We start from the raw sequence: 22,393 nt of genomic DNA on the forward strand, positions 1-22,393 counted from the left end.
ACTATTTTATAGATCTGGGAGCCCCAGAGGCGTGGAGCACATTTTCTGAGTACTGACCCATTTCACTGGGTTTTCCACTTTTTTGTTGTTTTGTTTTGTTTGTCCAGATGAATTGTGATATGGACACAGTTCATGGGGACCATCACTCTCCATCCAGAAGCTTTGGCTCTTCTCAAAGCACCACAGAATAGCATTAGCTTTTTTGTTGGGGGTGGGGAGCAAACAATGAATTGTAATTGGAGACGTTTTAGTAACGTAAAAAACATAGGATACATTAAAAAATTTAAATATTAGATAAATTATGAATGAAAATAAAGGTTGTACACAGCCAAGATATCCATCTAGCTCTTTTGATGTTTTATAGCTCACTCATCACTCGGATCATTATTGTTGCTGTTACAATTATTACTGTTCCTGCTTTATTGTTTCTCCTTGTAGCAAGTTAAGAACGGAAGAAAAGCTAAATTCATACCGACTGTGCTTCTGTTTTGATCAGCTTTTCATTGTTTCCTAGTGATTACTTGAGTAAGAAAAGTTAAGTTTATATAATTAATAGACTTTATCTGAGAAATATTATCATTTGGTCCTAGGAAACTACATATACTAGATCCAACTTCAGAATGTTTTAGGTGATAACATTTTTCTTAAAGATGAGCTAAAATACTACCAGGCATTGGTACAGACAATTCTGGCTTTCCACAAATTCACATCACACAAAGTTGAATTAAGAAGGAAATACACATTCCAAAAATATAGTATTACACAAATTCAAATTCTGAAATACACATTCCAAAATACTGTTATTTTTCTTGTTGAAGTACTTTCTGCTGGCACGATGTCTGTCTCTCCCTCTTTCCTCCCACTCGCCATCTTGCCCCTCTGATGGCACTCAGCGTGCACGTACACACGCATGCGCGCACACACACACACACACACACACACTTACTTCATGCTGGGGAGACTCCACAGCAAGACCAGGACTTGGCTTGAGAGCTGGTGCTAAAAGCAGACCTTTGCCACTGCCCACATTCTGGCCTGTCTGCTCTGCCACTGCTGTCATCCTTCCACCTCTCTGCATCTGACTACTGGTCTTTCCCCAGCCTGCCCACCTATCTGTATCTGTGTCCAAGCTCTATGTGTCTGCCACGCTCATGTGTTCTGCCCCTGACTCCCTATGCTTCTCTGCCCCCCAATATTTCTCTGTCCCCCAGCCCCCATGTATTCTTGAACCAGGTCAATCTCCTTTCACCCTCCATTGGCCTAACCCCAACCCTTTCTGCTTCCTTCCTTCCCTCCCATTCAAAGGCAAAACTGCATCATGTAAAAATTGCTCTTTGAAGACACCTGCAAATGGATTCACTTATGTAAAGAAAGAACTGTCAGTAATTCTCCGTGATTACGGAAGAGTAGATTTATGACTACTTGGTGGCAGAGCGGTCAGGATGCTGGATTCCCAGGCCAGAAATCAGGAAGACCTAAACTGAAATCCAGACTCAGATACTTACTTAGTTCCCTCACCCATAACCTCTACCTGCCTTAATTTCCTCATCTGTAAAATAGGGATCATAAGAACACCTCCGTCCCAGGGTAGTCAAGAAGATACAATGAGATATTTGTAAAGCACTTATTTGAAAACCTTAAAGTGCCACATTACCTGTTGTTTCTACCACTTTACAATGTACAAATATTAATAACTTCATACCTCAAAATGTACCATAGGATTACTAAAGTCTGTCAATATTTTATATCTGCTTTAGCATGAATAAAACTGTTATGCAGATAGAGTCACAATGCGTATAAATTGACAGGTGATGCAGTCATTTATCATGTTACATAATCTCCCTATATTTTAAAATGTTGATTCTAGTTCATCTCGTGTAATTAATAATTCTCATTTAGAAGATCCATGCAAGAATCATTTTTTTTTAATCTCAAAAAAAAAAAAAAAAAAAGTAAAACTTAAAAAGAAAAAGAAAAAAAAAAAAAAACCTGTTTAAGGGTATGGAGAATTGAAATAGCTTGTAATAGCAATGCTCAGGTTAAAAGAAAAGGATTTCCTTAAGTAGGCGAGGAAGGATCAACAGGCAAGCAGTGGAGCAAAGTAGTTTTGAGTGGTTAAGATCCCAGATGTCCCAAAACAATGAACCCTCTGTCCCAGAGTTAGGAGTTATCATAATCACTGGAATTTCCCTCCTCCGCCTGTGCTTCATTGCCAGGTTCCTGTGTGATTACAAGTTCAAGGCTGGGAGACTGCCATCTAGGCGTTACATGTATTCTGATGGGCCTTGTGTATGCATTTGTTTTAACACAAATAACACAAACAGTGTCATTTCTTTTGCATTATTGTAGATCCAAAAGTGCCTTCATTGTGAGTGACTGGTTATAATACAATATAATACAGAAAATACATTAGCTGGGGTCTAGGGAAAATGTATTTCATCTACACCCAAGACTGAGTTGGAATGAAAACCTATATTGGTGGGGGTCTCTCCCTCGGAAGATAAATATAATGGTATAAGGACAAGCTGGAGTAAGTGAACCAAGCCCAGAAGACAATGAGGGACCTCACACACCATGGGGAGAACCCCCCCCCTTACTCTGGGGATCTAATGACAACCTCCATGGCCGTGAGTTCAAGGTACATTTGCAGCTTTATTTTGGTGGTGTATCTGATTTGAAGCATAAACATAAGACACTGAGAGATGAAATTAAGTCACTGAATGTAGATAACTTGTGGGGAAGCTAAAAAAGGAACAGCTGGATCTGGGGAGGGTTTGGGATGGGTAAAACGTGGATGCAATTACAGAAGCAGGAAGGAACCCACAGATATTCTGAAGAATACAAAGTGGTCATGAAAGGAGGGGCCAATGTCCTGGAGAAAGCCTAGACGCATGCGAGTAAGGGTTCTTTTGGGGAAGGGTGGCCCTGGCAAGAAAAAAGACCAATTCCTCAATAGATACTGAAGGAGAAGACAGTAAATAAACCAGTTCCTCAGTGGATATTGGAGGAAAGATGATACAAGGGAAGAAGGAAATAGGCATTTATTAAGCAGCTATTATGTGCCAACACTGTGCTGATATCTCGTTTTACATAACAGTCCTCGGAGTTGCTACTGAGGAAACTGAGGCAGAGAAAAGTAGAATCAATTGCTAGAAGACAAGGAAAAAAGAATGGGATAGTTAATACTTGAACCATATTTTTATCTGAACTGGTCAAAAAACCGCACATATGTACATATACATGTACACACATCCACATACAGCCATACACACACATTAAATACTTATATACACTCAAGCAACTGGGTACAGAATTACATTTCACCCAACAGGGAAACAGTAAGTAAAGGAGAGAAGAGAAAATAAAAGGGAGAGTGGATTAAGGGAAAGATTAGTTCTAAGTTAAACCAAGTATAAGCATAGAAATTGGATTATGAAGAGAGGTTGGGTTAAGGAGAAAGAGGATAACAACCCGTTATTGGGCTTTGGGCAAAGGAAAGGGAAGAAAAGACATCAGAGCAGAAGCAAATGACTTGATAAATTAGAGGATATGAACAGTTTTCAGAGGGAAAATAATCCAAGCTCTCAATAGCCTTATAAAAAAAGTCCTCCAAGTTACAAATTAGAGAAATGAAAATTAAAGTTACTTGAGGTTCTACCTCACCTCCCACTTAAAAAAAAACTGACAAAATTGGAAAATATCAAAGCATACATTAATGAATTTTTGGTAATCATAGCTATAGCTGAGCTATTCTTTTAAAAAAAATTACTAAACTGCTCATACTCTTTGAATCTAACAATAGTAAGTTTACAATCCAAAGAAATCAAATAAAGAAGAAAAGGAAACCTATAGCAGCTTATCTGATAGTGGCAAAGAACTGGAAATTAAAGATGTGTTCACCATCTGGGAAATAACTGAACAAATTGTGTTAACCTGATGTGACAGAGTCCTGCTGTGCTATTGTACAGTTGTTAGCACTAGCTTCAATTGGTTCTTCAAAACTGAGTGTTAACGTTTCAGTGCAAACATTTGCCCTTCAGAAATCAGGAAGTGTTACAAATCAGAAGCGATTTATTGTTTTGTTGGTTGTCTAGATTTAAGTAACAGAAAAAGGCAATCATGCGATTACCCTTAAGTGAGCCCATTCATTTCTTCTGAGAGAGTCAATTGTTCAAACATTTGCCAGCATGCTCATGATGAAGGGAACGATTTCAGAGAATCCTGGGAACATCATTATTGACTCCTGCAGACAAAACTGACCAAAGGTAGATCAATTTTGTATTTTATTGTAAAGACAGACAAATTTCAAAGACTCAAGAACTCCGATGAATACTTACTTGAAAGTGAGGGTGGAGGAAATGTGCTATCTGACTTCTGCCTCTTACACCTCAACTACTACTGTTGTTGTCTAAGGAGCTCCAAGTGCAGCAGCAGGAGGAAGGTCATACCTCCTTGGCTGTCACTGGAGAGCAGTCTCAGCCCACACCCCCCAAGGTGCAGACAGCATACCCCTGGGAGACCTCCCTGTGACCATTCTGCACTAGCCAACTGTGGATGGTTCCCCTGGCTCCACAACCAGAATTCCCCCATCTCTTAAACAACTTGACTAGCAGTCACACCTGGAAGGAAGGGGGAAGATGCATTTACTCAAAGCACAGGCGACATCAAGTGGTAAGAGGGGTGTCCCTGAGGCCCACCTCCCTATCCTCACCCTCACCCCCACACTCACTTAAAAGTTTTGGTTTGCTTTGTTTGCTATTTTCAGTCCCAGGTTCATGAAAAGGAGTCTCTGACTCAAGAGTTCAATCTGCAGAGTTTCTGGAGCTTAGAATTCCCAAACAAATTTTGAGGTAGCCCAGGAGAGAAGCTCTGAGAAGCCAAGATCCCAGAACACCAGCATGGGGAGCTCTGCACTTGGCCTTAATAGGATTAGTGCTATAGAGCCTAACCCACTTTCCAACTGAGGTGTAGAGAGTTTGTTTGTTCTCACTATATCTTTGAAGTAAATGTTCCTTTGTAAAATCTGACCGGACATAAGTTGCCAAATAAAGCTAGTGTGCTGGCCACTCAGCCTTTAAAAAGGGGTAGAATACAAGCAAAAAAGATCTCTGCAAATCTCTGAAGGTACTAGAGAAACCTGAATGGAGTTGGCGGGGAGAGGAGATAAAACTGTGTTACATAAGCAAAGCAAATTTCCTTTTCTTACCTCAAAACTTTTCTAAACATGTCAGAGTAGTCAGCTCTGACCTCCTATGGAGGACTGACTGCCTAGTTACTGAATTCTCAAATGAGAGGAAATATTTTAAATTTGTAGGGAATCTAATTAGATAGTGCCCTGACTTTTTTCAGCTCTATTCAATAGCATGCTAGTAAGAATAAAAGACTCAGATGATGGAGCAATCTAAAGTTAGGTTTGTACTTGTCAACAGAACAGATTCAATAAAAGAGGATTATGGTGAACTGGTTTCCCCAAAGGTTGAGACTGGGAAGAAAAGAGAACAGAATGTGGGCAGGGCAAGCATGAGTACTTATAGATGAACAGAGAGGTAATGGAGGTCACCGTCAGAATGAATCACAAGATCTGAGGGATCATTAGGCAAGAGAGAAAAACAAAATGATAAATATTAAGACCAGAAAATCAAATTATGGAGCAATATAGAAGGTATATTTCATTTGTTGGCCAAAAAGGAAATGTCAGAAGTCAAATTGAATTTATTAATTAAAACAATAAATGTAGATGGCTTGAATTCCATCACTAAATGAAAAAGAACTGGTTAAGAAAAAAAAAAACAATTTTATAACATAACTATACTGGGGGAAATAGCTTTAATAGCTTAAAATTGCAGCAAAACTTTTGGAATACGTGTATGTATGAGAGAGATAGGCAGAAAGAGACAAAGAGAGACAGACAGACAGACAGACAGACAGATGGGGGTGAGGGTGGGGTAAAAGAGACAGAGACAAAGATCTATTATTTACAAGGAGCTAATTTTGTGCCAAGCATTGTGTTAAGTGCTGGGGATACTGAGAGGAAAAAAAAAGTTTCTGCTCAAAAGAGTATGAGGCTGATTTAGAGGGAAACAACCTATAGAAAAGTTTTCCCTATAACTTGTATATCAAATTCTTATTTGAGAAATTGATACAAAGATACTGGACACAAAGATATGGCAAGAAGTTTCTTTGGGGAAGACATCCAAATATCTGGTAGAAAACACTGGATTTAATTAATCTGGATTAATCCTACAGATGAATGCTGAAGATTTTTGGGTCCACCCTCCTTCAATCTCAATTTTTCTAAGTGGATTGTTTTCCCCAAATAAGTTTCAAGCCCCATAATCAGAGACTGATTTCTTTTTCTGTTTGTATCCCTAGCATTTAGCAAAGTGCTGGCACAAAATCAGTTCTCAATAAATGACTTTAAGAAATTACTGAATACTTTCCTATAATCCATACATTTATAAACTGATTTTTCAGTAAGAATCCTTTGATGGTTATTGCCAAAAGAAATTTTCGCACATTCTATCCAGTAAGAGACTTCTGATGTCTAATAAAGGTTGAGTTCTCAATTCTTTTTTTTTCACATTCTTTGTAGTTATGAATATTCTTTCCAGTATGAATCCTGAAAAGTATAATAAGCACTGAATTGAGTGAATGCTTTTCCAAATTATTTACATTTATGAAGCTCCACTCTAATATGCCTCAGCTCAATACATAAGGATTTCTCTCCAACATGAATTCTCTGATGCAGAAAAAAAAAGTCAAGAGCTAAGAAAGTCATTACAATTATAATTTGTAAATATATACAATTATATATTCTCCTGTATATATCTCTGACGTACAATGAGTTTAAAGCTCTCAATTAAAGAATTTCCACACTTGTCAGATCAAGCTTCTTTCCAATAGGATTCCCCTGGTTCTTAGTGAGATCTAACCTTTGAATGAAGGTATTCTCATATTCATTCTATCTCTAAAGCTTCTCTTCACTATGAAACATGTGATGTGCAATAATAGTTGAACTCTGAATTGAGTTTCCCCTTCATGCATTCTATTTCAGGGCTATTCTCCAATATGAACTTTCTGGTGTAGAATAAGGCTTGAATTTCGAGTGAAGGATTTTCCACAGTCACTACATTTAAAAGGCTTCTCTCCAGTATGTATTCTCTGATGCTGATGCAAGTAGGAGTTTCGAGTAAATGTTTTCCCACATTCATTACATGTATAAGGCTTCTCTCCAGTGTGAATTCTCTGATGTACAATAAGGGTAGAACTTTCAATGAAGGCTTTCCCACATTCGTTGCATTTATAAGGCTTTTCTCCAGTATGAATTCTCTGGTGCTTAACAAGGTCTGATCGCTGAATGAATGTTTTCCCGCATTCATTACATGTAAAAGGTTTTTCTCCAGTATGAATCCTCTGATGAACAATAAGGGTTGAACTCAGAATGAAGGATTTTCCACATTCATTGCACTTATAAGGCTTTTCTTCAGTATTAACATTTTGGTGTACAATAAGGTCTGAGCTCTGAATGAAGGACTTCCCACAATCATTACATTTATAAGGCTTCTCTCCAGTATGAATCCTCCGATGTACAATAAGGTTTGAACTCTGAATGAAAGCTTTCCCACATTCATTACATTTATAAGGCTTCTCTCCAGTATGAATCCTTTGATGTACTGTAAGGATTGAGTTGCGAGTAAATGCTTTTCCACATTCACTGCACTTATAAGGCTTCTCTCCAGTATGAATTCTTTGATGTACAATGAGGCTTGAATTATGAGTAAATCCTTGCCCACATTCATGACATTTATAATTTTTGTCTCCAGAATGAATCTTCTGACGTTTAACAATTTTTCTCCCATCACTCTCCTGTTTTGCCCGCTGACTCTTTTTATGACTCTCACTTTCCCTACAATTCCCCAAAGTGGGGTGGCACTGTTTGCCCTCTCTGAGTTTTTCTATTTTTACCCCTTGGAATGACTGTTCTCTTGGAAAGTTCTCTTTTGGGGTTTCATCTGTAGTCTCAGTCATAGCTTCCAAGTCTGAAAGAGATTAAGAAAAATGGTGAATTCCCTCATTCTCTGAGTTAGGAAAAAGAAAAAAATAAGATGGGACAATACAATTAAAGTGCTGCTCAAAGACAGAACGAACATAATGTTGAGCATCCTTAAATATATCCTCACACTGTGGAAAGAGAACAGGAAACATATGGTGTGCAATAATAGTAGCAGGAACAAGGGAAGCAGAGAAAGAAGCATCTGAAGCAGTGGTTCTCAAAGTGTGGTCCAAAAAATCCTGGGATAGAAGGGAAGATGTCTCCGAAACCCTTTCAGAGGGTCTGAAAATTCAGAATTAGTTTTTATTTCTAATATGGTATATATGTATAAATATAACCCACACAAACAAAAAGTCTTTGGACAGATTCTCAGTAAGCTTTAATAAAATAAAGAGACTGAGAATAAAAGTTTGAGAACCACTGATGTAAAGAGGTGGAAAAGGGATAGATGAAAACATGTGTGTTGAATACAGAGGACAAGAAGGAAAAAAAAAGTCATAGATATATAAACAGTGGTGTCAAACTCAAATTGAAATCGAAAACATAAAAATAACATCTGTTGTATTTTAATTAATTTTGTCAAATGTTTCCCAATTACTTTTTAATCTGAGTTGGGCAGAAGATTCATTCAAACTGCAGCTAACTTGTGGCCCAAAGTTTGACACGTTTAAACCAGAAGAATGGAATGTGAAGTTTTCAGAAAAATAGATTAGGATGGCATCCCTACTTGGTTATGAGACTTAAAATAATCTCAGGACAAAGGATGAAGAAAAGGGAAGATATGTCAAAAAGAGCCTGGATTAGGGAAACTTTCTGGAAGGACAAAAACCCTATGGGCATCCTATAGTAGGTTTCCTATAAGGCCCTTCCATCCAGCTCAGCAATCAGGAATTAATGCCTTCCTTTAGCTTCAGTGGGGCCCAGATCCAGAAGCATTACTAACAACCTGATGTCTTTTGTGGGCAATCTCCTCGATATTTAGCCTCTCAGGATCTTCTACACAACAAAGATGGCAGCCCAGTCTCAGAGAAAGCTCTCAAGCTTCTTCCTCTTACCTATTCTGAGGCAGTCCTCCTCTCCACTTTAAGACAAAAGGCTGAGGACTCAAGAGGGAACTTGTATCCTGTGTTCCTCAACTCACCCAATTCATTATCTTTTCCCTCAAACTCTGCCCTCTTGCCAAATCATGGCATTTCTACCTTTATAACACTTTTCTTACATGTCCCCTTCTCTTCCTTATATAGTCATAACCCTATTTCAGGCTCTTATCTAGATTATTACAAAAGTCCTTTGAGTAATTACTTTGTCACTTTTCCTCTACTCCAATCCATCCTCTCTACTCAGCTGCCAAAACAATTTTCCTAAAGAGTATTTCTGATCTCTCTGCTCAATGAGGGATCCCTATTGCCTCTACATTTATTGACATTTTTGTTGTTTTATCCTTAATATTGTCTGCTATTTTGACTGTTTTCCTAATAATAAACTAACCCTGAATTTCTGATATAAGTTCAACCTGGTCAAAGAGTACAATCTTCATAATGTATTGTTGTAGTCTTCTTGATAACATTTTCTTTAAAATTTGTCAATATCCATTACAGATGGATATCGACCTCTATTTTTCTCCCCACCCTTTTTTTTTAACTCCCTTTTGTCTCAGTAAATTTCCAGACCATATTTATTTCACAAAAGTCACTGGATAATCTCTCTTCTTTTGCTATTTTTTCAGTTTACATAATATGGAAATCCATTGTACTTTTAATGTTTGGTGTAATTATTTTGTAAATATATCTTGTCCTAAATGGTTTCCCATCACCCCCCTTTTGGGAGCTCCTTTATACAATTTATTTTTCTCAGGTTTAATTTTTTTTATTTAAATTTTAAATTCTCTATGTCCTGTTCTTTTGATCTGGATCTCTTGAATATTTTTGTAAATATCCACCCATTTCATTCATTTGTAATTTTTAGTTGGTATATATTTAGGCAAAATGCTTTCTAATAATTTCCTTTGTTTCATTTGTTGTGAATTCTACTGTTTTTCCTTTAAGATATCAGCAAACTGCATTCTTGTTCAGAAAAAAACTTTTAAGTTTCTTTTATTAATTCGGTGAGTTGTTTGTTTTTAATTTTATTAATCTTTTTTAACATCTCTAATTCATTGTGTAATCTTAGTTTATTGCTTTTCTAGCTTTTTCAGTTACATGCCCTTTTGTTGCTCTACTTTTTCTGTTGATGAAAATTCTTAAAAATTAAACTTCAGTATATTCTTATTGTCACTATCTTTAATGAAAGTATCTGTTGTTTCTATGATTTGTTCTTTGAACCACTAATTCTTTGTATTAAGCTACTTAGTCTTTATTAATTTATGTCTAATATTTTTGCTTTGCTGGATCAGTTTCTGAGATTTTTATGCTGACATATGGTCAATCTTTATAAAGATGACATAAGCATTTATATTCCTTTCTATTTAATTCAACCTCAATCAGAGGTCCAGCATACACTTTTCTAAAATTTTGTTCAGGTCAAGTTCTTTCTGTTTATTTGGGGGAGGGGGTCGGATTTGTCTAGAAACATTGACATCCAACTATCACAGTTTTGTTACAGTTTTGTATTCTGTTTCTCCCTATAAATATTTAGATGCTACCACTAAAAATTTACATATTAAGCACTGAAATTAATCTTCTTTGTAATTTTTTTCCTATTTCCTCTTTACAAAGAAATATAATACTCTATGCAGTGCAATTCCCTTCTCTTTCATTCTTCTGGGTCCAATTACACATTCTTACCTTTTCTTTTTTCCTCATAACCTTTCTTGTACTTCACTCTGAGGTTTGGTTATGAATAATCTATAACAAAATCTAACTTCCTTCTTATTCCCTGCCTTCTTCCTTCTCCTCTCCCCTCCTTGTTTCCGTTGAGTAAAATACATTTCTGCAACCAACTTTGTGTGTGTATTCTTTCCTACTTTGACCAGTACAGATTAAAATGAGGTTCAAATATTTCCATTTCTCCCTATCCTTCCTCTTCCTTTCCCTTCTCACTAACATATTCCTTTCCTCTTTTTCCTTTCTTCTTAAAGATCACCAAAATAAAATGTGACTCCCAGACCCTGTCTTCTTTGGTTTCTTCTATTACCTCTGATGTTATTTATTTCATCTTCCTCCATTATAATGTAAAAAAATTATTTTTTGTAAAATGCATTCTGATTGCTTGCTTTTATTTACCTTTTTATGTTTCTCTTGACTCCTGTGTTTGAATTTCAAAGTTTCTACTCATCCAAGGCACTCCCAATAGACTTTGGATAGAAAATGCCATCTGCATCCAGAAAAAGAACTATGGAGACTGAATGTAAATCAACACATGCTATGTTCGCTTCTTTTTTTCTGTTTTTTTCTCCTCTCTCATGGTTTTTCCCTTTTGTTCTGATTTTTCTCTACCAAAATGATTCATAAAGCAATCAATGTTAAAATTTAATTTAAAAAATAAAGTTTCTACTCGGTTTTTGTCCAGGAATACTTGGAAGTCTTCTATTTCATAAAAAGATCATTACCTCCCCTTCCGTGCCATCCCCAATAGGATTTTAAGTTATTCTTTGTTGTATGCTCTTTTTCTTTTCCCTCTTGGGTTATCATCTTCCAAAGTCCCTCATCCTTTAAATGGTAGCTGCTAAATCTTGTGATACTGACTGTGGCTCCTCTGTACTTGAATTCTTTCTTTCTTGCCACTTAAAGTTTTTTAATTTTTTTCTTTGACCTGGAACTCTTACATATAATGCGTCTGGAAGTTTTTATTTAAGGATTTCTTTCAGGAGGCAATTAGTGGATTCCATTTGCACCTTGCCTCTGGTTATAAAAATCTGTAGTTTGTTTTCTTTTCTGGTTTCTTGAAATATGATGTCCAGGCTCTTTTTTTTTTTTTTTTTTGGTCACAGGGTTTCAGGTAGTCCAAAACTTCTTTCCCCTCCCCCCCCCAGGCAAATGGAGTTAAGTGACTTGCCCAGGGTCACACAGCTAGGAAGTGTTAAGTGTCTGAGACCAGATTTGAACTCGGGTCCTCCTGAATTCAAGGCTGGTGCTCTATCCACTCCACCACCTAGCTGCCCCCAAAACTTCTTAACTGATCCCAACTTTATTTTTTTTCCAGGTCAGATGAATATAACAAATGCAAGATATCTTAGATTTTCTTCTATTTTTCCCATATTTTGTTTTTAGATAAAATTTTATTGAAATCTTATTTTTACATTGCCAAAATTTCTCAATCTTTCCTTTCTTCTCTCCCAGAAAGCCAGCCCAGATAATAACATACTGTAACATACAATGTAACATATAATATACATGTAATATAAAAATGTTTACTATAAAATGCCTTATAGAAAAAATAAAGAGGAAGTAAAGATATCAGCAAAACCAATCAATAGATTGGAGTAAGTCCAAAAACATAAAGCAAACTTCACATTCCTGGCTCTCCCAACTCTGCAAAAGAGTGGGATAAGCGTATTCATATTTCCTCTTGGGACTATGCATGTTATATATAATTTTATAACTTTTACTTTTGATTGTTTTGTGGTTATTGTTCTTCCCACTTACACTACTGTGGTCACTGTGAATGTTGTTTTCTTGGCTACTTTATTCTGCAACAAATATGTCATTTCTTATGATACAGTAATATTCCATTACATTTACACACTTGTTTGTTTAGTTATTGCTGACGGGTTGATAGGTATTAATTTATTTCAACTGAAAGTGCTATTATTTTTTTCATGTATGTAGGCATTTTCTTCTTAATGTCCTCTCTTTAGCAATGCTTAGTAGTAAAAATCCTATGGTTAGAAAATTTGGAGATTTTAATCACTTGATTTGAATAATTCCAAGTTATTTTCACAAACAGTTGTACAAACTGTGCTAAACTTTACAATAATAAAAGCCTATTTTTCCACCACTCCTTCAATTTCAATTATTCCTATCTTCTGCTTTACAAAAACACTTTAAATAATTGGGGCCGCTAGGTGGCGCAGTGGATAGAGCACCAGCCTTGAATTCAGGAGGACCCGAGTTCAAATCTGGTCTCAGACACTTAACACTTCTAGCTGTGTGACCCTGGGCAAGTCACATAACCCCAGCCTCAAAAAAAAAAAAAAAAAAAAAAATTAAAAGTACTATTCCCCATTTGGGCTTTTATTCATTGTTTCCTTTGATATATTTAAAAAGGATATCATTTAAAACCAAAAGTATGCATCCATCATATAAATGGGGACGCCATAGAAAATTTCCCAACAAATAAAGACGTAAAAGCAGGGAAGTCCCCCTCATTACTCTTATATAATTCTAGAAATGCTCTTTAGTGACGTCATGATAATTTACTTAAAAATTTGTAGTCAACAAAGAGATCAAATGAGATGCTTAATAGCTTCAGCAAAGTTGCAGACTATAAAACAATCAAGCCTCCCACCCCAAATCAATAGCATTTCTATAGGATATTAACAAATCCTAGAGAAATTGACGGTCATAATGCTTATAAAGGCAAAACAACAAAATAATCAACAAGATGAAGTCACAATAAAATAAAAACGAAATTAAGATAATTAACTATACTATGTAGAACATATTAAGAATACTAAGAATATGTAATTGAGAAATGCCTTAAAAAATGTAAAATACCTAAACCAGATTCAGAAATCTTAATCTACTCTCAGTAACTGAAATAGAACTAGCCATAAAGGACTTATCAAAGGAAAAAGACAAAACAAACAAACAAAAACAAAAACAAAAACAAAAACCCTCCTAACTGATGGGTTTGCAGGAGAATTCATCTAAACTTAAAAAAAAAAAAAATTAGAACTATTATTACCGAAATTATTCCCAAAATGGAAAAAGAAAGCATTCTCTGAGATACCTTTTATGAGACAAAAAATAGCCCCAATAAATAAATCAGGGAAGGAAAAATCAAAGGAGAACTAATAAACCAATAATGAATGAATGTTATTAAAAAAAATTTTAAATAAAACTTTGTCAAGCCACAACAATTCATGCAAGGACAGTAAGGATGGTTCACTATTAGGAAGATCATCAGCATAATAAATCACACTGAAAAGCAAAAATGCCTCAGTCAACATGGTTATCTCAATGGATGTAAAAAAAAGCCTCTGACAAAGTACAAAACTGATCTATGGAAAAGAAAATCCTATTACATGTCTATGGAAAGGCAGAGGCCGGGAGGCGGAGGAGCCTCTGGTGAAAGTTGGGAAAATCTTCTGAGCAGCCGCCACTCTGGCTCTCTGCCCAAGCTGGCAGCATGGAGGATGCAGCGGAGGATTTGCGTCAGATACAAAGCGTAACATGCCCACCTGGCAGTTACTATTACCAGTCTGTCCTAGGACCAACAGAGTACCTTTGACCACTGACCTTTGCAGTGTCAACTCTACCCGGCTCGCCTCCTCTGAGGCCTTCAAAAGTCTCTGGCCACGATCTCTTGAATAATAATTTAATAACCGGTAGCGCACTCAAGGACAGCCATGTGTAAGCTTAAAAGCCTTTATTATACCTACTCACATAATGCCCTGACTTGTTAGTTCCCGAGTGAACACCTGGTTAGAAGACCCATGTGTTCACTACCGAAATCCTTACCTCTTTCGGCTATCCATCTTGTCTTGGCCACCCAGGTTAGGGAGCCAAGTTAAAGAGTGCCAGGTTAAAGAGAGCGACTACTGTCTGCAGTGGGCTTATAAAGGGCTTGTGAGGTCACACACACAGCCAACCAGTGAGAGAGCCGTCACCCATTACGAAGCTATCTCAATATGGCCAAAATCCCACCTAAAAGGCAGTCCTAATATCCACAGAAATTACTTCTGGGGGCATTCAAATCTCCCATTGCACTGTGTCTGCCCATTTAAAGGGCCCTTACAACAAAGGGCCTGGCAACTACAGGTACCAGGGTATGGCTTCATGAGGTGCCCCCTGACGGTTCTCCTAGCTCTGAAATGCTATTGTTCTACTGGTTCTACGACATGCCTCCTCATTCACCCACTGGCACCCTGCCCCTCTCAGCCCAGGAAGGGTACCTACCTCTCAAAGCCTCGGAGATCATACTCTTTCAGACCGAAGGCAGTGGGTAAAAGTGATCCCATCTCCACAGAACAAGAATGTTAGAAAAAAAGCCAGCATTTAACCCTAGGGCACCAAATCTCTTATTTTCAAATACTTAATCACAAATATCCAAAGTTTTAAGCAATAACCAAGAAGAATGAGCGGTTTTAACACAGAGAGGAGAATGTGAGATTCAATAGGATGAAACTCAGGACTGGACCATTGTTCTGTATTCTTGAATCTGGGTCCAAAAGGTTCTCTTGAGATAAACTAGTTGTGGAACTAAAGGCTTGTCAATTAAGCTTTTGGTGCTCTAGGTCAGAGGTGCTGGGCTCTCAGCTGTCAGAGGGATAGGGCCCCACTCCCAAGAAATTCCCAATATTGCCAGAATGGGCATAAAATGTAATTGGTAGGGGCAGCTAGGTGGCGCAGTGGATAGAGCACTAGCCCTGAAGTCAGGAGGACCCGAGTTCAAATGTGGTCTCAGACACTTAACACTTCCTAGCTGTGTGACCCTGGGCAAGTCACTTAACCCCAGCCTCGGGGGGGAAAAAAATGTAATTGGTAAATGTTCAACAAAACAAAAATACAAACACAGATAATAAAAGCTGTGGGGGAAACTGTTGCCCAGAATTAACAAAGAATTTCCTAAAACAAAAGTTCTTTAAATCTATTAAAAGAACTGCCTATATTTAACCTAGAGCAACTGTTCTAATTAGCTGAGGTGTCCAAATTGTCTCCTAACTTCCAGGTCCAGAATAAAACCCCCATAGTAAGATTCTGGGAAGCTTCCCCATGAACTCTGCATATGGTGGAACCAGGGGTAGCCCAGGAGAGGGAAGGAATGACACCTGAATCCACGCTGCTGGCACACTGGGTAAGGAGAATCCTGGGGAGAGACAGATTCTGCCTCCACAGTTTGCAGGCTCCCCTGATGAGGAAGGCCCTCCAGCCGCACAGCCTGCTACAGGGTATCTACCACCAGTCTCATAGCTCTTCCCACCATCCCTGGGACTCCCCAGACGGCTTCCTTCTCCATATGCACTACCTTCTCCTGTACAATGCAAGGGCCATCTTGCTTTTCTCCCCAGTGCCAAATACAGCAACTGGTGCAGAACAAATTTTCATTCATTTCACTGATTCATCATAATCCCTCCACATGACAGGAACTGGACTTTACAAGTCACTGTGGTCAAAGACTCCACTGCCCAGTGCCATTATCCTCCCTGAGCAGAGTCCAGACAGAATCATAAGCACACGCCAGACAAGAGGGAAAACTCCTCCCAGTTTGGTACGTCCTTTGCAGAGACCGCTAGTGCCCAAACTGGGCTCCCCACCGCGGTCAGACACCAGGGGAGGACACAAGTGGAAGACGCTGCATGTAAACATATGAGACTAGCCAACATGTGACCCACGAGAACATGAAAAACCAACAGTAAGTTGCTAAAACATGAGAGAGCGCCTCTCACCAGCTTGCAGGGACCTGACAACCCCTAAAGAAGGCACTCTGGTGCCCAGGCGGAGGACGTGTGGGAGGAAGTGGAGAACCTGAGGAAGGCACAAAGTGATGAGTTGAGGTGGCCGTTTAATCTGTGAAAAGGGAATAAGGAAGAACCTTGAGGCTGGACTCCCACAAGAACCCAGTGCTACCTGACTGAGACCGCTACCATACCTCCACACTAGCTTGCTGATTGGACACCTGTCCCACAGGCCACGACCAAGCCTCTCAAAGACCTCCTGCCAGTGTTGCTCCAATGCACTTACCTGTAAAATTATCAAGCAGAGCCTAGCGACTGATGGAGGGACTGACGCCCCGGTACAAGTAGCCAGAAAGGATGCCGTCTGCTGCAGACACCAGAGGCAAGAGGGGCAGGAGGGCCAAGCTCGACCAAATCCACCCAGCGTCCTCTCGGACTACCCGTCCCCAGGATCCTTTGCAGACACAGCTGAGTCAGTCAGCTCCTGCCAACTGTCAGCTCCCACCAGCACTTCATTTCCTTCCAACCTCAGGCATACGCTAACGGACCAATTTGGTCAGCCTGGGCTTCTACACAAGCGTGACGGGACCACTCAGCTTCAGTAAGGGTCCGGGGGACCCTTACAGAAGGCCTTGTCAGGGCCCCATCCTGGCTCTTCTCAGCAGCAGGTTCTAGGAATAAAGGGCGCAGGTGATGAAAGCAATCAGCAAGAGGACAGAGGGCCAGGGAGGGAGTAAGAGACAGCTGGAGTTACACTGATCCCCAAGGTGACTGAGAAGCAGGGAGTACAGGCGGTGCAAGGCTGCTGGCCTGTGAAGGATCAAGGAACGGGAGGGATTGGAGGTCTTTGTGGAGGAAGAATTCTTAACACAATGAAGTCTTTAGGTGGTCATCAATCATAGGGAGAGAGCTAAAATAGATTTCATTCTCTCTAAGCAACATGACAAAATAAGAAAATGACAGAAAACAATTCGTTATAACAACAAATCTTAATTGTTTTAAAAGTCCTTCATTAGGTAAAAATTATAGAATGGATCAAGAAGTAAAAATATATATAATTGTTTACAGATTTTTAAAAGATATATATTATTACAGAAAAAAATAGATGCATATAATAGCTACCCAACTTACAAGTGGCTAGTTCCCTGCCCCATTCCCTATGCACACACATAAGACATGAATTCTCTGATAATGAGTAAAACTTTGTGTGAGAAATCTTTCATTTATTATTTTTCTACGAATTCACTCCAATATGAAATCTTCCAATGTTTCCACCTCACCAACTGACAAAAATTCCCAGATCCCATCCTAGGGATGCCCGGGGGATCTCAAAACATCCACTAGCACTCTATTTCCCCCTCATCCGAATTAATTCTACTCCAATCTTTCTATTGATATTTTTCCCCTATAGGCAAAATCCTGAACCTGCATCTCCTTTCTAACAAGAACACAGAATTCTCTCTTTATTCTGATCCCGATCCATTCCCACATTCTTTTTTAGAAACTGTTTTCAATTAGCAAGCATTTTTGTTTCCTTTCAACCCCTCTTCACTAAATAAATTTTAATAAATGTGCATGGTAAGGAAAAACAAAAATTTGTTTTGCATATTTAGTGTATCATGAACAACTGTGATGGGCTTGGTTCATCTCAAAAATGTGGTGATTCAAGGTAATCCCAACAGATTGAGATGGAAAATGCCATCTGTATCTAGAGAGAGAACTATGGCAACTGAATATGGATCAAAGCATAGTAGTTTTTCTTTTCTTTTCTTTTCTTTTTGATGTTTGTTTACTTGTTTCTTTTCTTTCTTGTGGTTTTTCCCTCTCTTGATTTAATTTTTCTTGCACAACATGACAAATATGAAAATAAATTTAAAAGAATGGCATTTGCTGTCCCTTATCAAATCTCATGATACCTCTCTCATTTTTCATGATCTTTCCCCTTCAAGTTTATTTCTTATCCTAGGAGCCAACAGGAGCCCCTGGAGTTAACTGCATAATGGGAATACACAGATACTAAAGTCGTCTGGCACCTGAGTAGAGAGTGGATGGGACAGTAGGGAGACTGGAGGTCTGGACACCAGAACCAGGGAGGGAATTGTGAGTGCTAGGAAAGATGAAGAAGGAAATTAAGCATGTTTCCATAGATGTCATGCTGTGCAAGAAAAATCAGATCAAAAAGAAATAAATGAAAGAGAAAAAGAAAGATCAGACCAAAGTGGGGGGCGGAGGGTTGGAAGGGAGGAGATAAAAACTATGAGAAAGACAACAATGGTGAAAGTACCATGTTTTGATCCACATTCTGCCTCCACAATTCTCTCTGGACGTGACTGTCAGCACTAAATTCTATCTTAAGGAATTTTTGGTGGTTACTGTTATGAAGAGGGGAAGAGTTTGGGGGAAAGATGAGTTTGCTTTTGGACCTGTTAGATTTAAGAGAACATTTAGCAAGGCCTGGAGAAACTTACATGAACTGATGCTGAGTGAAATGAGCAGAAAATTATATACTTCAACAACAATACTTTATGATGATCAATTCTGATGGACGAGGCCCTCTCCAACAATGAGATGAACCAAATCAGTTCCAATAAAGCAGTAGTGAACTGAACCAGCTACACCCAGCGAAAGAACTCTGGGAGACTATGAACCGCTCCATAGCATTCCCAATAGCCCTATTTTTGTCCGCCTGCATTTTTGATTTCCTTCACAAGCTAAATGTACACTATTTCAAAGTCCTCTTTTTGTACAGCAAAATAACTGTATGGACATGTATACATATGTTGTATTTAACTTATACTTTAACATATGTAACATGTATTGGTCAATCTGCCATCTGGGGGGGGGAGGGAAGGAGAGGAAAAATTGGAACAAAAGGCTTGGCAATTGTCAATGCTGTAAAATTACCTATGCATATTTCTTGTAAATAAAAAGCTATATAAAAAAATAAATAAATAAGGCCTACAAGGGATCACTGAAAACTAAGGATCTCTCTCAGACTTTATATTTACTTATCAATTAAGAACTAACATTTAGAAGTACTTTATAATTATTATCTCACTTTAGCCTCACAATCTTTGGGGGTAGGTCCTATCACTTTCCCCATTTTGCAGATGAGAAAACTAAAGCAAATAGGATTAAGTGATTTGCCCAGGGTCACACAGCAAGGTAGTGTCTGAGGTACTTTTTGAACTCAAGGCCTCCTGATTCCAGGCCTAGCTTTTCATTCACCGTGCCTCTTAGCTGCCCAATTAAACCTTGTGCTTGTGTTGACTTTCTCAATTAAAAAACAATCTCTTTGAAAGCAGAGAGTGTCATTCATTGTTTGTATCCCCAATATTTCTAACAATGCTTAATATTAAATATTAAGCTTTTAATAAATGCTTTTTCATTCATACGGCTGGGATTCCCAGGCCAGGAGACTTCAATAGGTTGGGAGGAAGTTAGGAAGTTGTAACAGGAAACTAATGTCAAGTATTTTTCTAAAAAATTAAAAGGCAGACTGACTTTTCTTGAACAATAAAGGTCTATAAAATTGTGCATACCCTTTGACCCATCAGTGCCATTACTGGGTCATTCCAAGAAAATCATAAAGAAGGGAAAAGGACTCACATATGCAAACAGGCTTGTAGCAGCTCTTTTTGTGATGGCAAAGAATCAGAAAATTGGAAGATGTCCATCAATTGGGGAATGGCTGAACAAGCTGTGATACATGAACGTAGCTGAATAGTATTATTCTATAAAAAGATGAACAAGCTGATTTTAGGAAGGCCTGGAAAGATTTACACGAACTGATGCTGAGCAAAACGAGCAGAACCAGGAATATATTGTACATGATAACAGCAAGAATGTGCAATGATCAACTATGAGGACTTGGTTCTTTTCTCAGTGGTTTAGTGACCTAAAATGGTTCCAAATCTAATCTAATGCAATCTCATCCAGAAAAAGAACTAAGGAGACTGAATGTAAATCAACACATGCTTTGTGTTCCTTTTTCTGTTTGTTTTTTCTCTCCCATGGTTTTTTTCTTTTGATGATTTTTCTCTCCCAACATGATTCATAAAGCAATATTAAAAATAAATAAATTTACTAGAGAAAAAAAAAAAAGAAATAGACTATTAAATCAACTAATATCAGAAAAGGATACTGGACAAGTCTTAAATTAACTCCCAAAGAAAAAAAATTCTGGGACCAGATGTATTTACAAGTGCATTCTATCAAACATTCAAACCACAACTAATTCCAATATTATAGACACACTCAAAAAACTTCTGCTTGTAATAATAGGAAAAGACAGTTTCCTTTCAATCTCTTTCAATTATAAATTCAACTCAAAAATAAATTCAATTCAAATACAACCTTGAAAGCTAAATCAGAAAGAAACAAAACAGAGAAAGAAAACTATAGACCAATATCCCTAATTAATATTAACACAAAATTCTGAAATAAAATATCAGTGAATAGGCTTGCAAAATTATACATGATGTTCAAGTTGCATATAGACCAGGAATATAAAGCTGTTCAGTATAAAATATGATATAAATATGTAAATCATATTAGTAATGCAATTGATTTTACAACAATACCAACAATAAAAGGTTTTGGACAAAATCCAACATGTATTTCTGTTTTAAATAATCATAAGAATAAATGGATTTTTCCTTTATGTAATAAATAATATCTATTGATAACCAATGGAAACATTAGATGTTTAAAAAAAAAAATTTTAAGGCCTTTACAGGAAGATCTGGATATGTGAATGATGCACATTACCATAACTATTTAACAAGTGTCCCATGCTAACTAACTAGAGCAGTAAGACAACAAAGATAAATCAAGGGAAAAATCACAGGCAAAGAGAAAATAAAACTGCACAACGTGATGATTTACTTAGAAAACTCAAGAAGAAGATGATTTACTTAGAAAACTTAGAAGAGTCAAGCAAAAAATATTGAAACAATAAATTCAGCAAAGTTGCCCATATAGAATAATAGAAATCTGTATATAATAACAGAAATCTGGCATTATTGAATATTACCAAAGAAATCATCAAGAGGCAGAAAGAGAAATTCAATACAAAGTAGGTCAATAAGCTATAAACATTTGGAAATGCGTATCTTAAAATGTATCCAGTAATTTTATTAATCCAACTATAACATATTATTTACAAAAATAAAGACATACTGATGAATTAGAAAAACATTAATTGCTCATGGATATATGCACCCAGCCACTATAATGAAAATGATAACACTTTATTTATTTACTTAGTAATAATAATCAAGATTAGCTAGATGGTGCAGTGGAAAGAATACCTGGCATAAAGTCAGGAAAACATCTTTTTGAATTCAAATGTGGCCCTTGACACTTACTAGCTATATGAACCTAAGCTAGGTTAAGTAACCCTGTTTGCCTCAGTTTCTTCTTCTGTAAAAAAAATTCTGGATAAGAAAATGGCAAACTACTCCAGTATCTCTGCCAAGAAAATCCTGAAGGGGATTACAAAAGGTCCAATACAATAACTAAAAACAACAATAACAACATTAGGAATATTTTCTTATGTGAGAAACAAGTATAAGGCAATGCAAATAAAGAAACAAAAAAACAAGAATTTCAAGGGTAATAATATTTTTAAAGGAAGTTAAAAAGTAGATTAGCATAATCTTAACCTATACTACGAAGAAGTAATCATTAAAATAAATTGAGATTGATTTGTAGAACAGACTAGTTACAAACATGAAGAAGCAAGTAAAAGATAACATAATGTTCATTAAAGCCAAAGATCA

At 37.5% G+C, this 22,393-nt stretch overlaps 2 protein-coding genes across 6 annotated transcripts in view; both read right to left on the bottom strand.

Annotated features, from left to right (window-relative positions):
* LOC141564465 (uncharacterized) overlaps nt 1–22,393 on the bottom strand; it is a 153,763-nt gene that overhangs the window by 109,468 nt on the left and 21,902 nt on the right. The gene's annotated exons all lie outside the window — the stretch shown is intronic.
* Nucleotides 1–22,393, bottom strand: part of LOC141564466 (uncharacterized) — an 85,510-nt gene that overhangs the window by 41,137 nt on the left and 21,980 nt on the right. Inside the window, exon 3 of one of the 4 annotated variants that reach the window (XM_074306984.1) lies at nt 7,054–7,830. The exons of the other annotated variants lie outside the window; for them this stretch is intronic. Within the exon in view, the coding sequence (XP_074163085.1) occupies nt 7,057–7,830 (774 nt within the window). The 3' untranslated portion in view covers nt 7,054–7,056. Of the gene's footprint in view, nt 1–7,053; nt 7,831–22,393 lie in introns of those variants that run through there. 4 annotated transcript variants of the gene reach the window in all.

The sequence above is a fragment of the Sminthopsis crassicaudata genome, chromosome 3 (genome assembly GCF_048593235.1).
Source record: "Sminthopsis crassicaudata isolate SCR6 chromosome 3, ASM4859323v1, whole genome shotgun sequence".
NCBI lineage: Eukaryota > Metazoa > Chordata > Mammalia > Dasyuromorphia > Dasyuridae > Sminthopsis > Sminthopsis crassicaudata.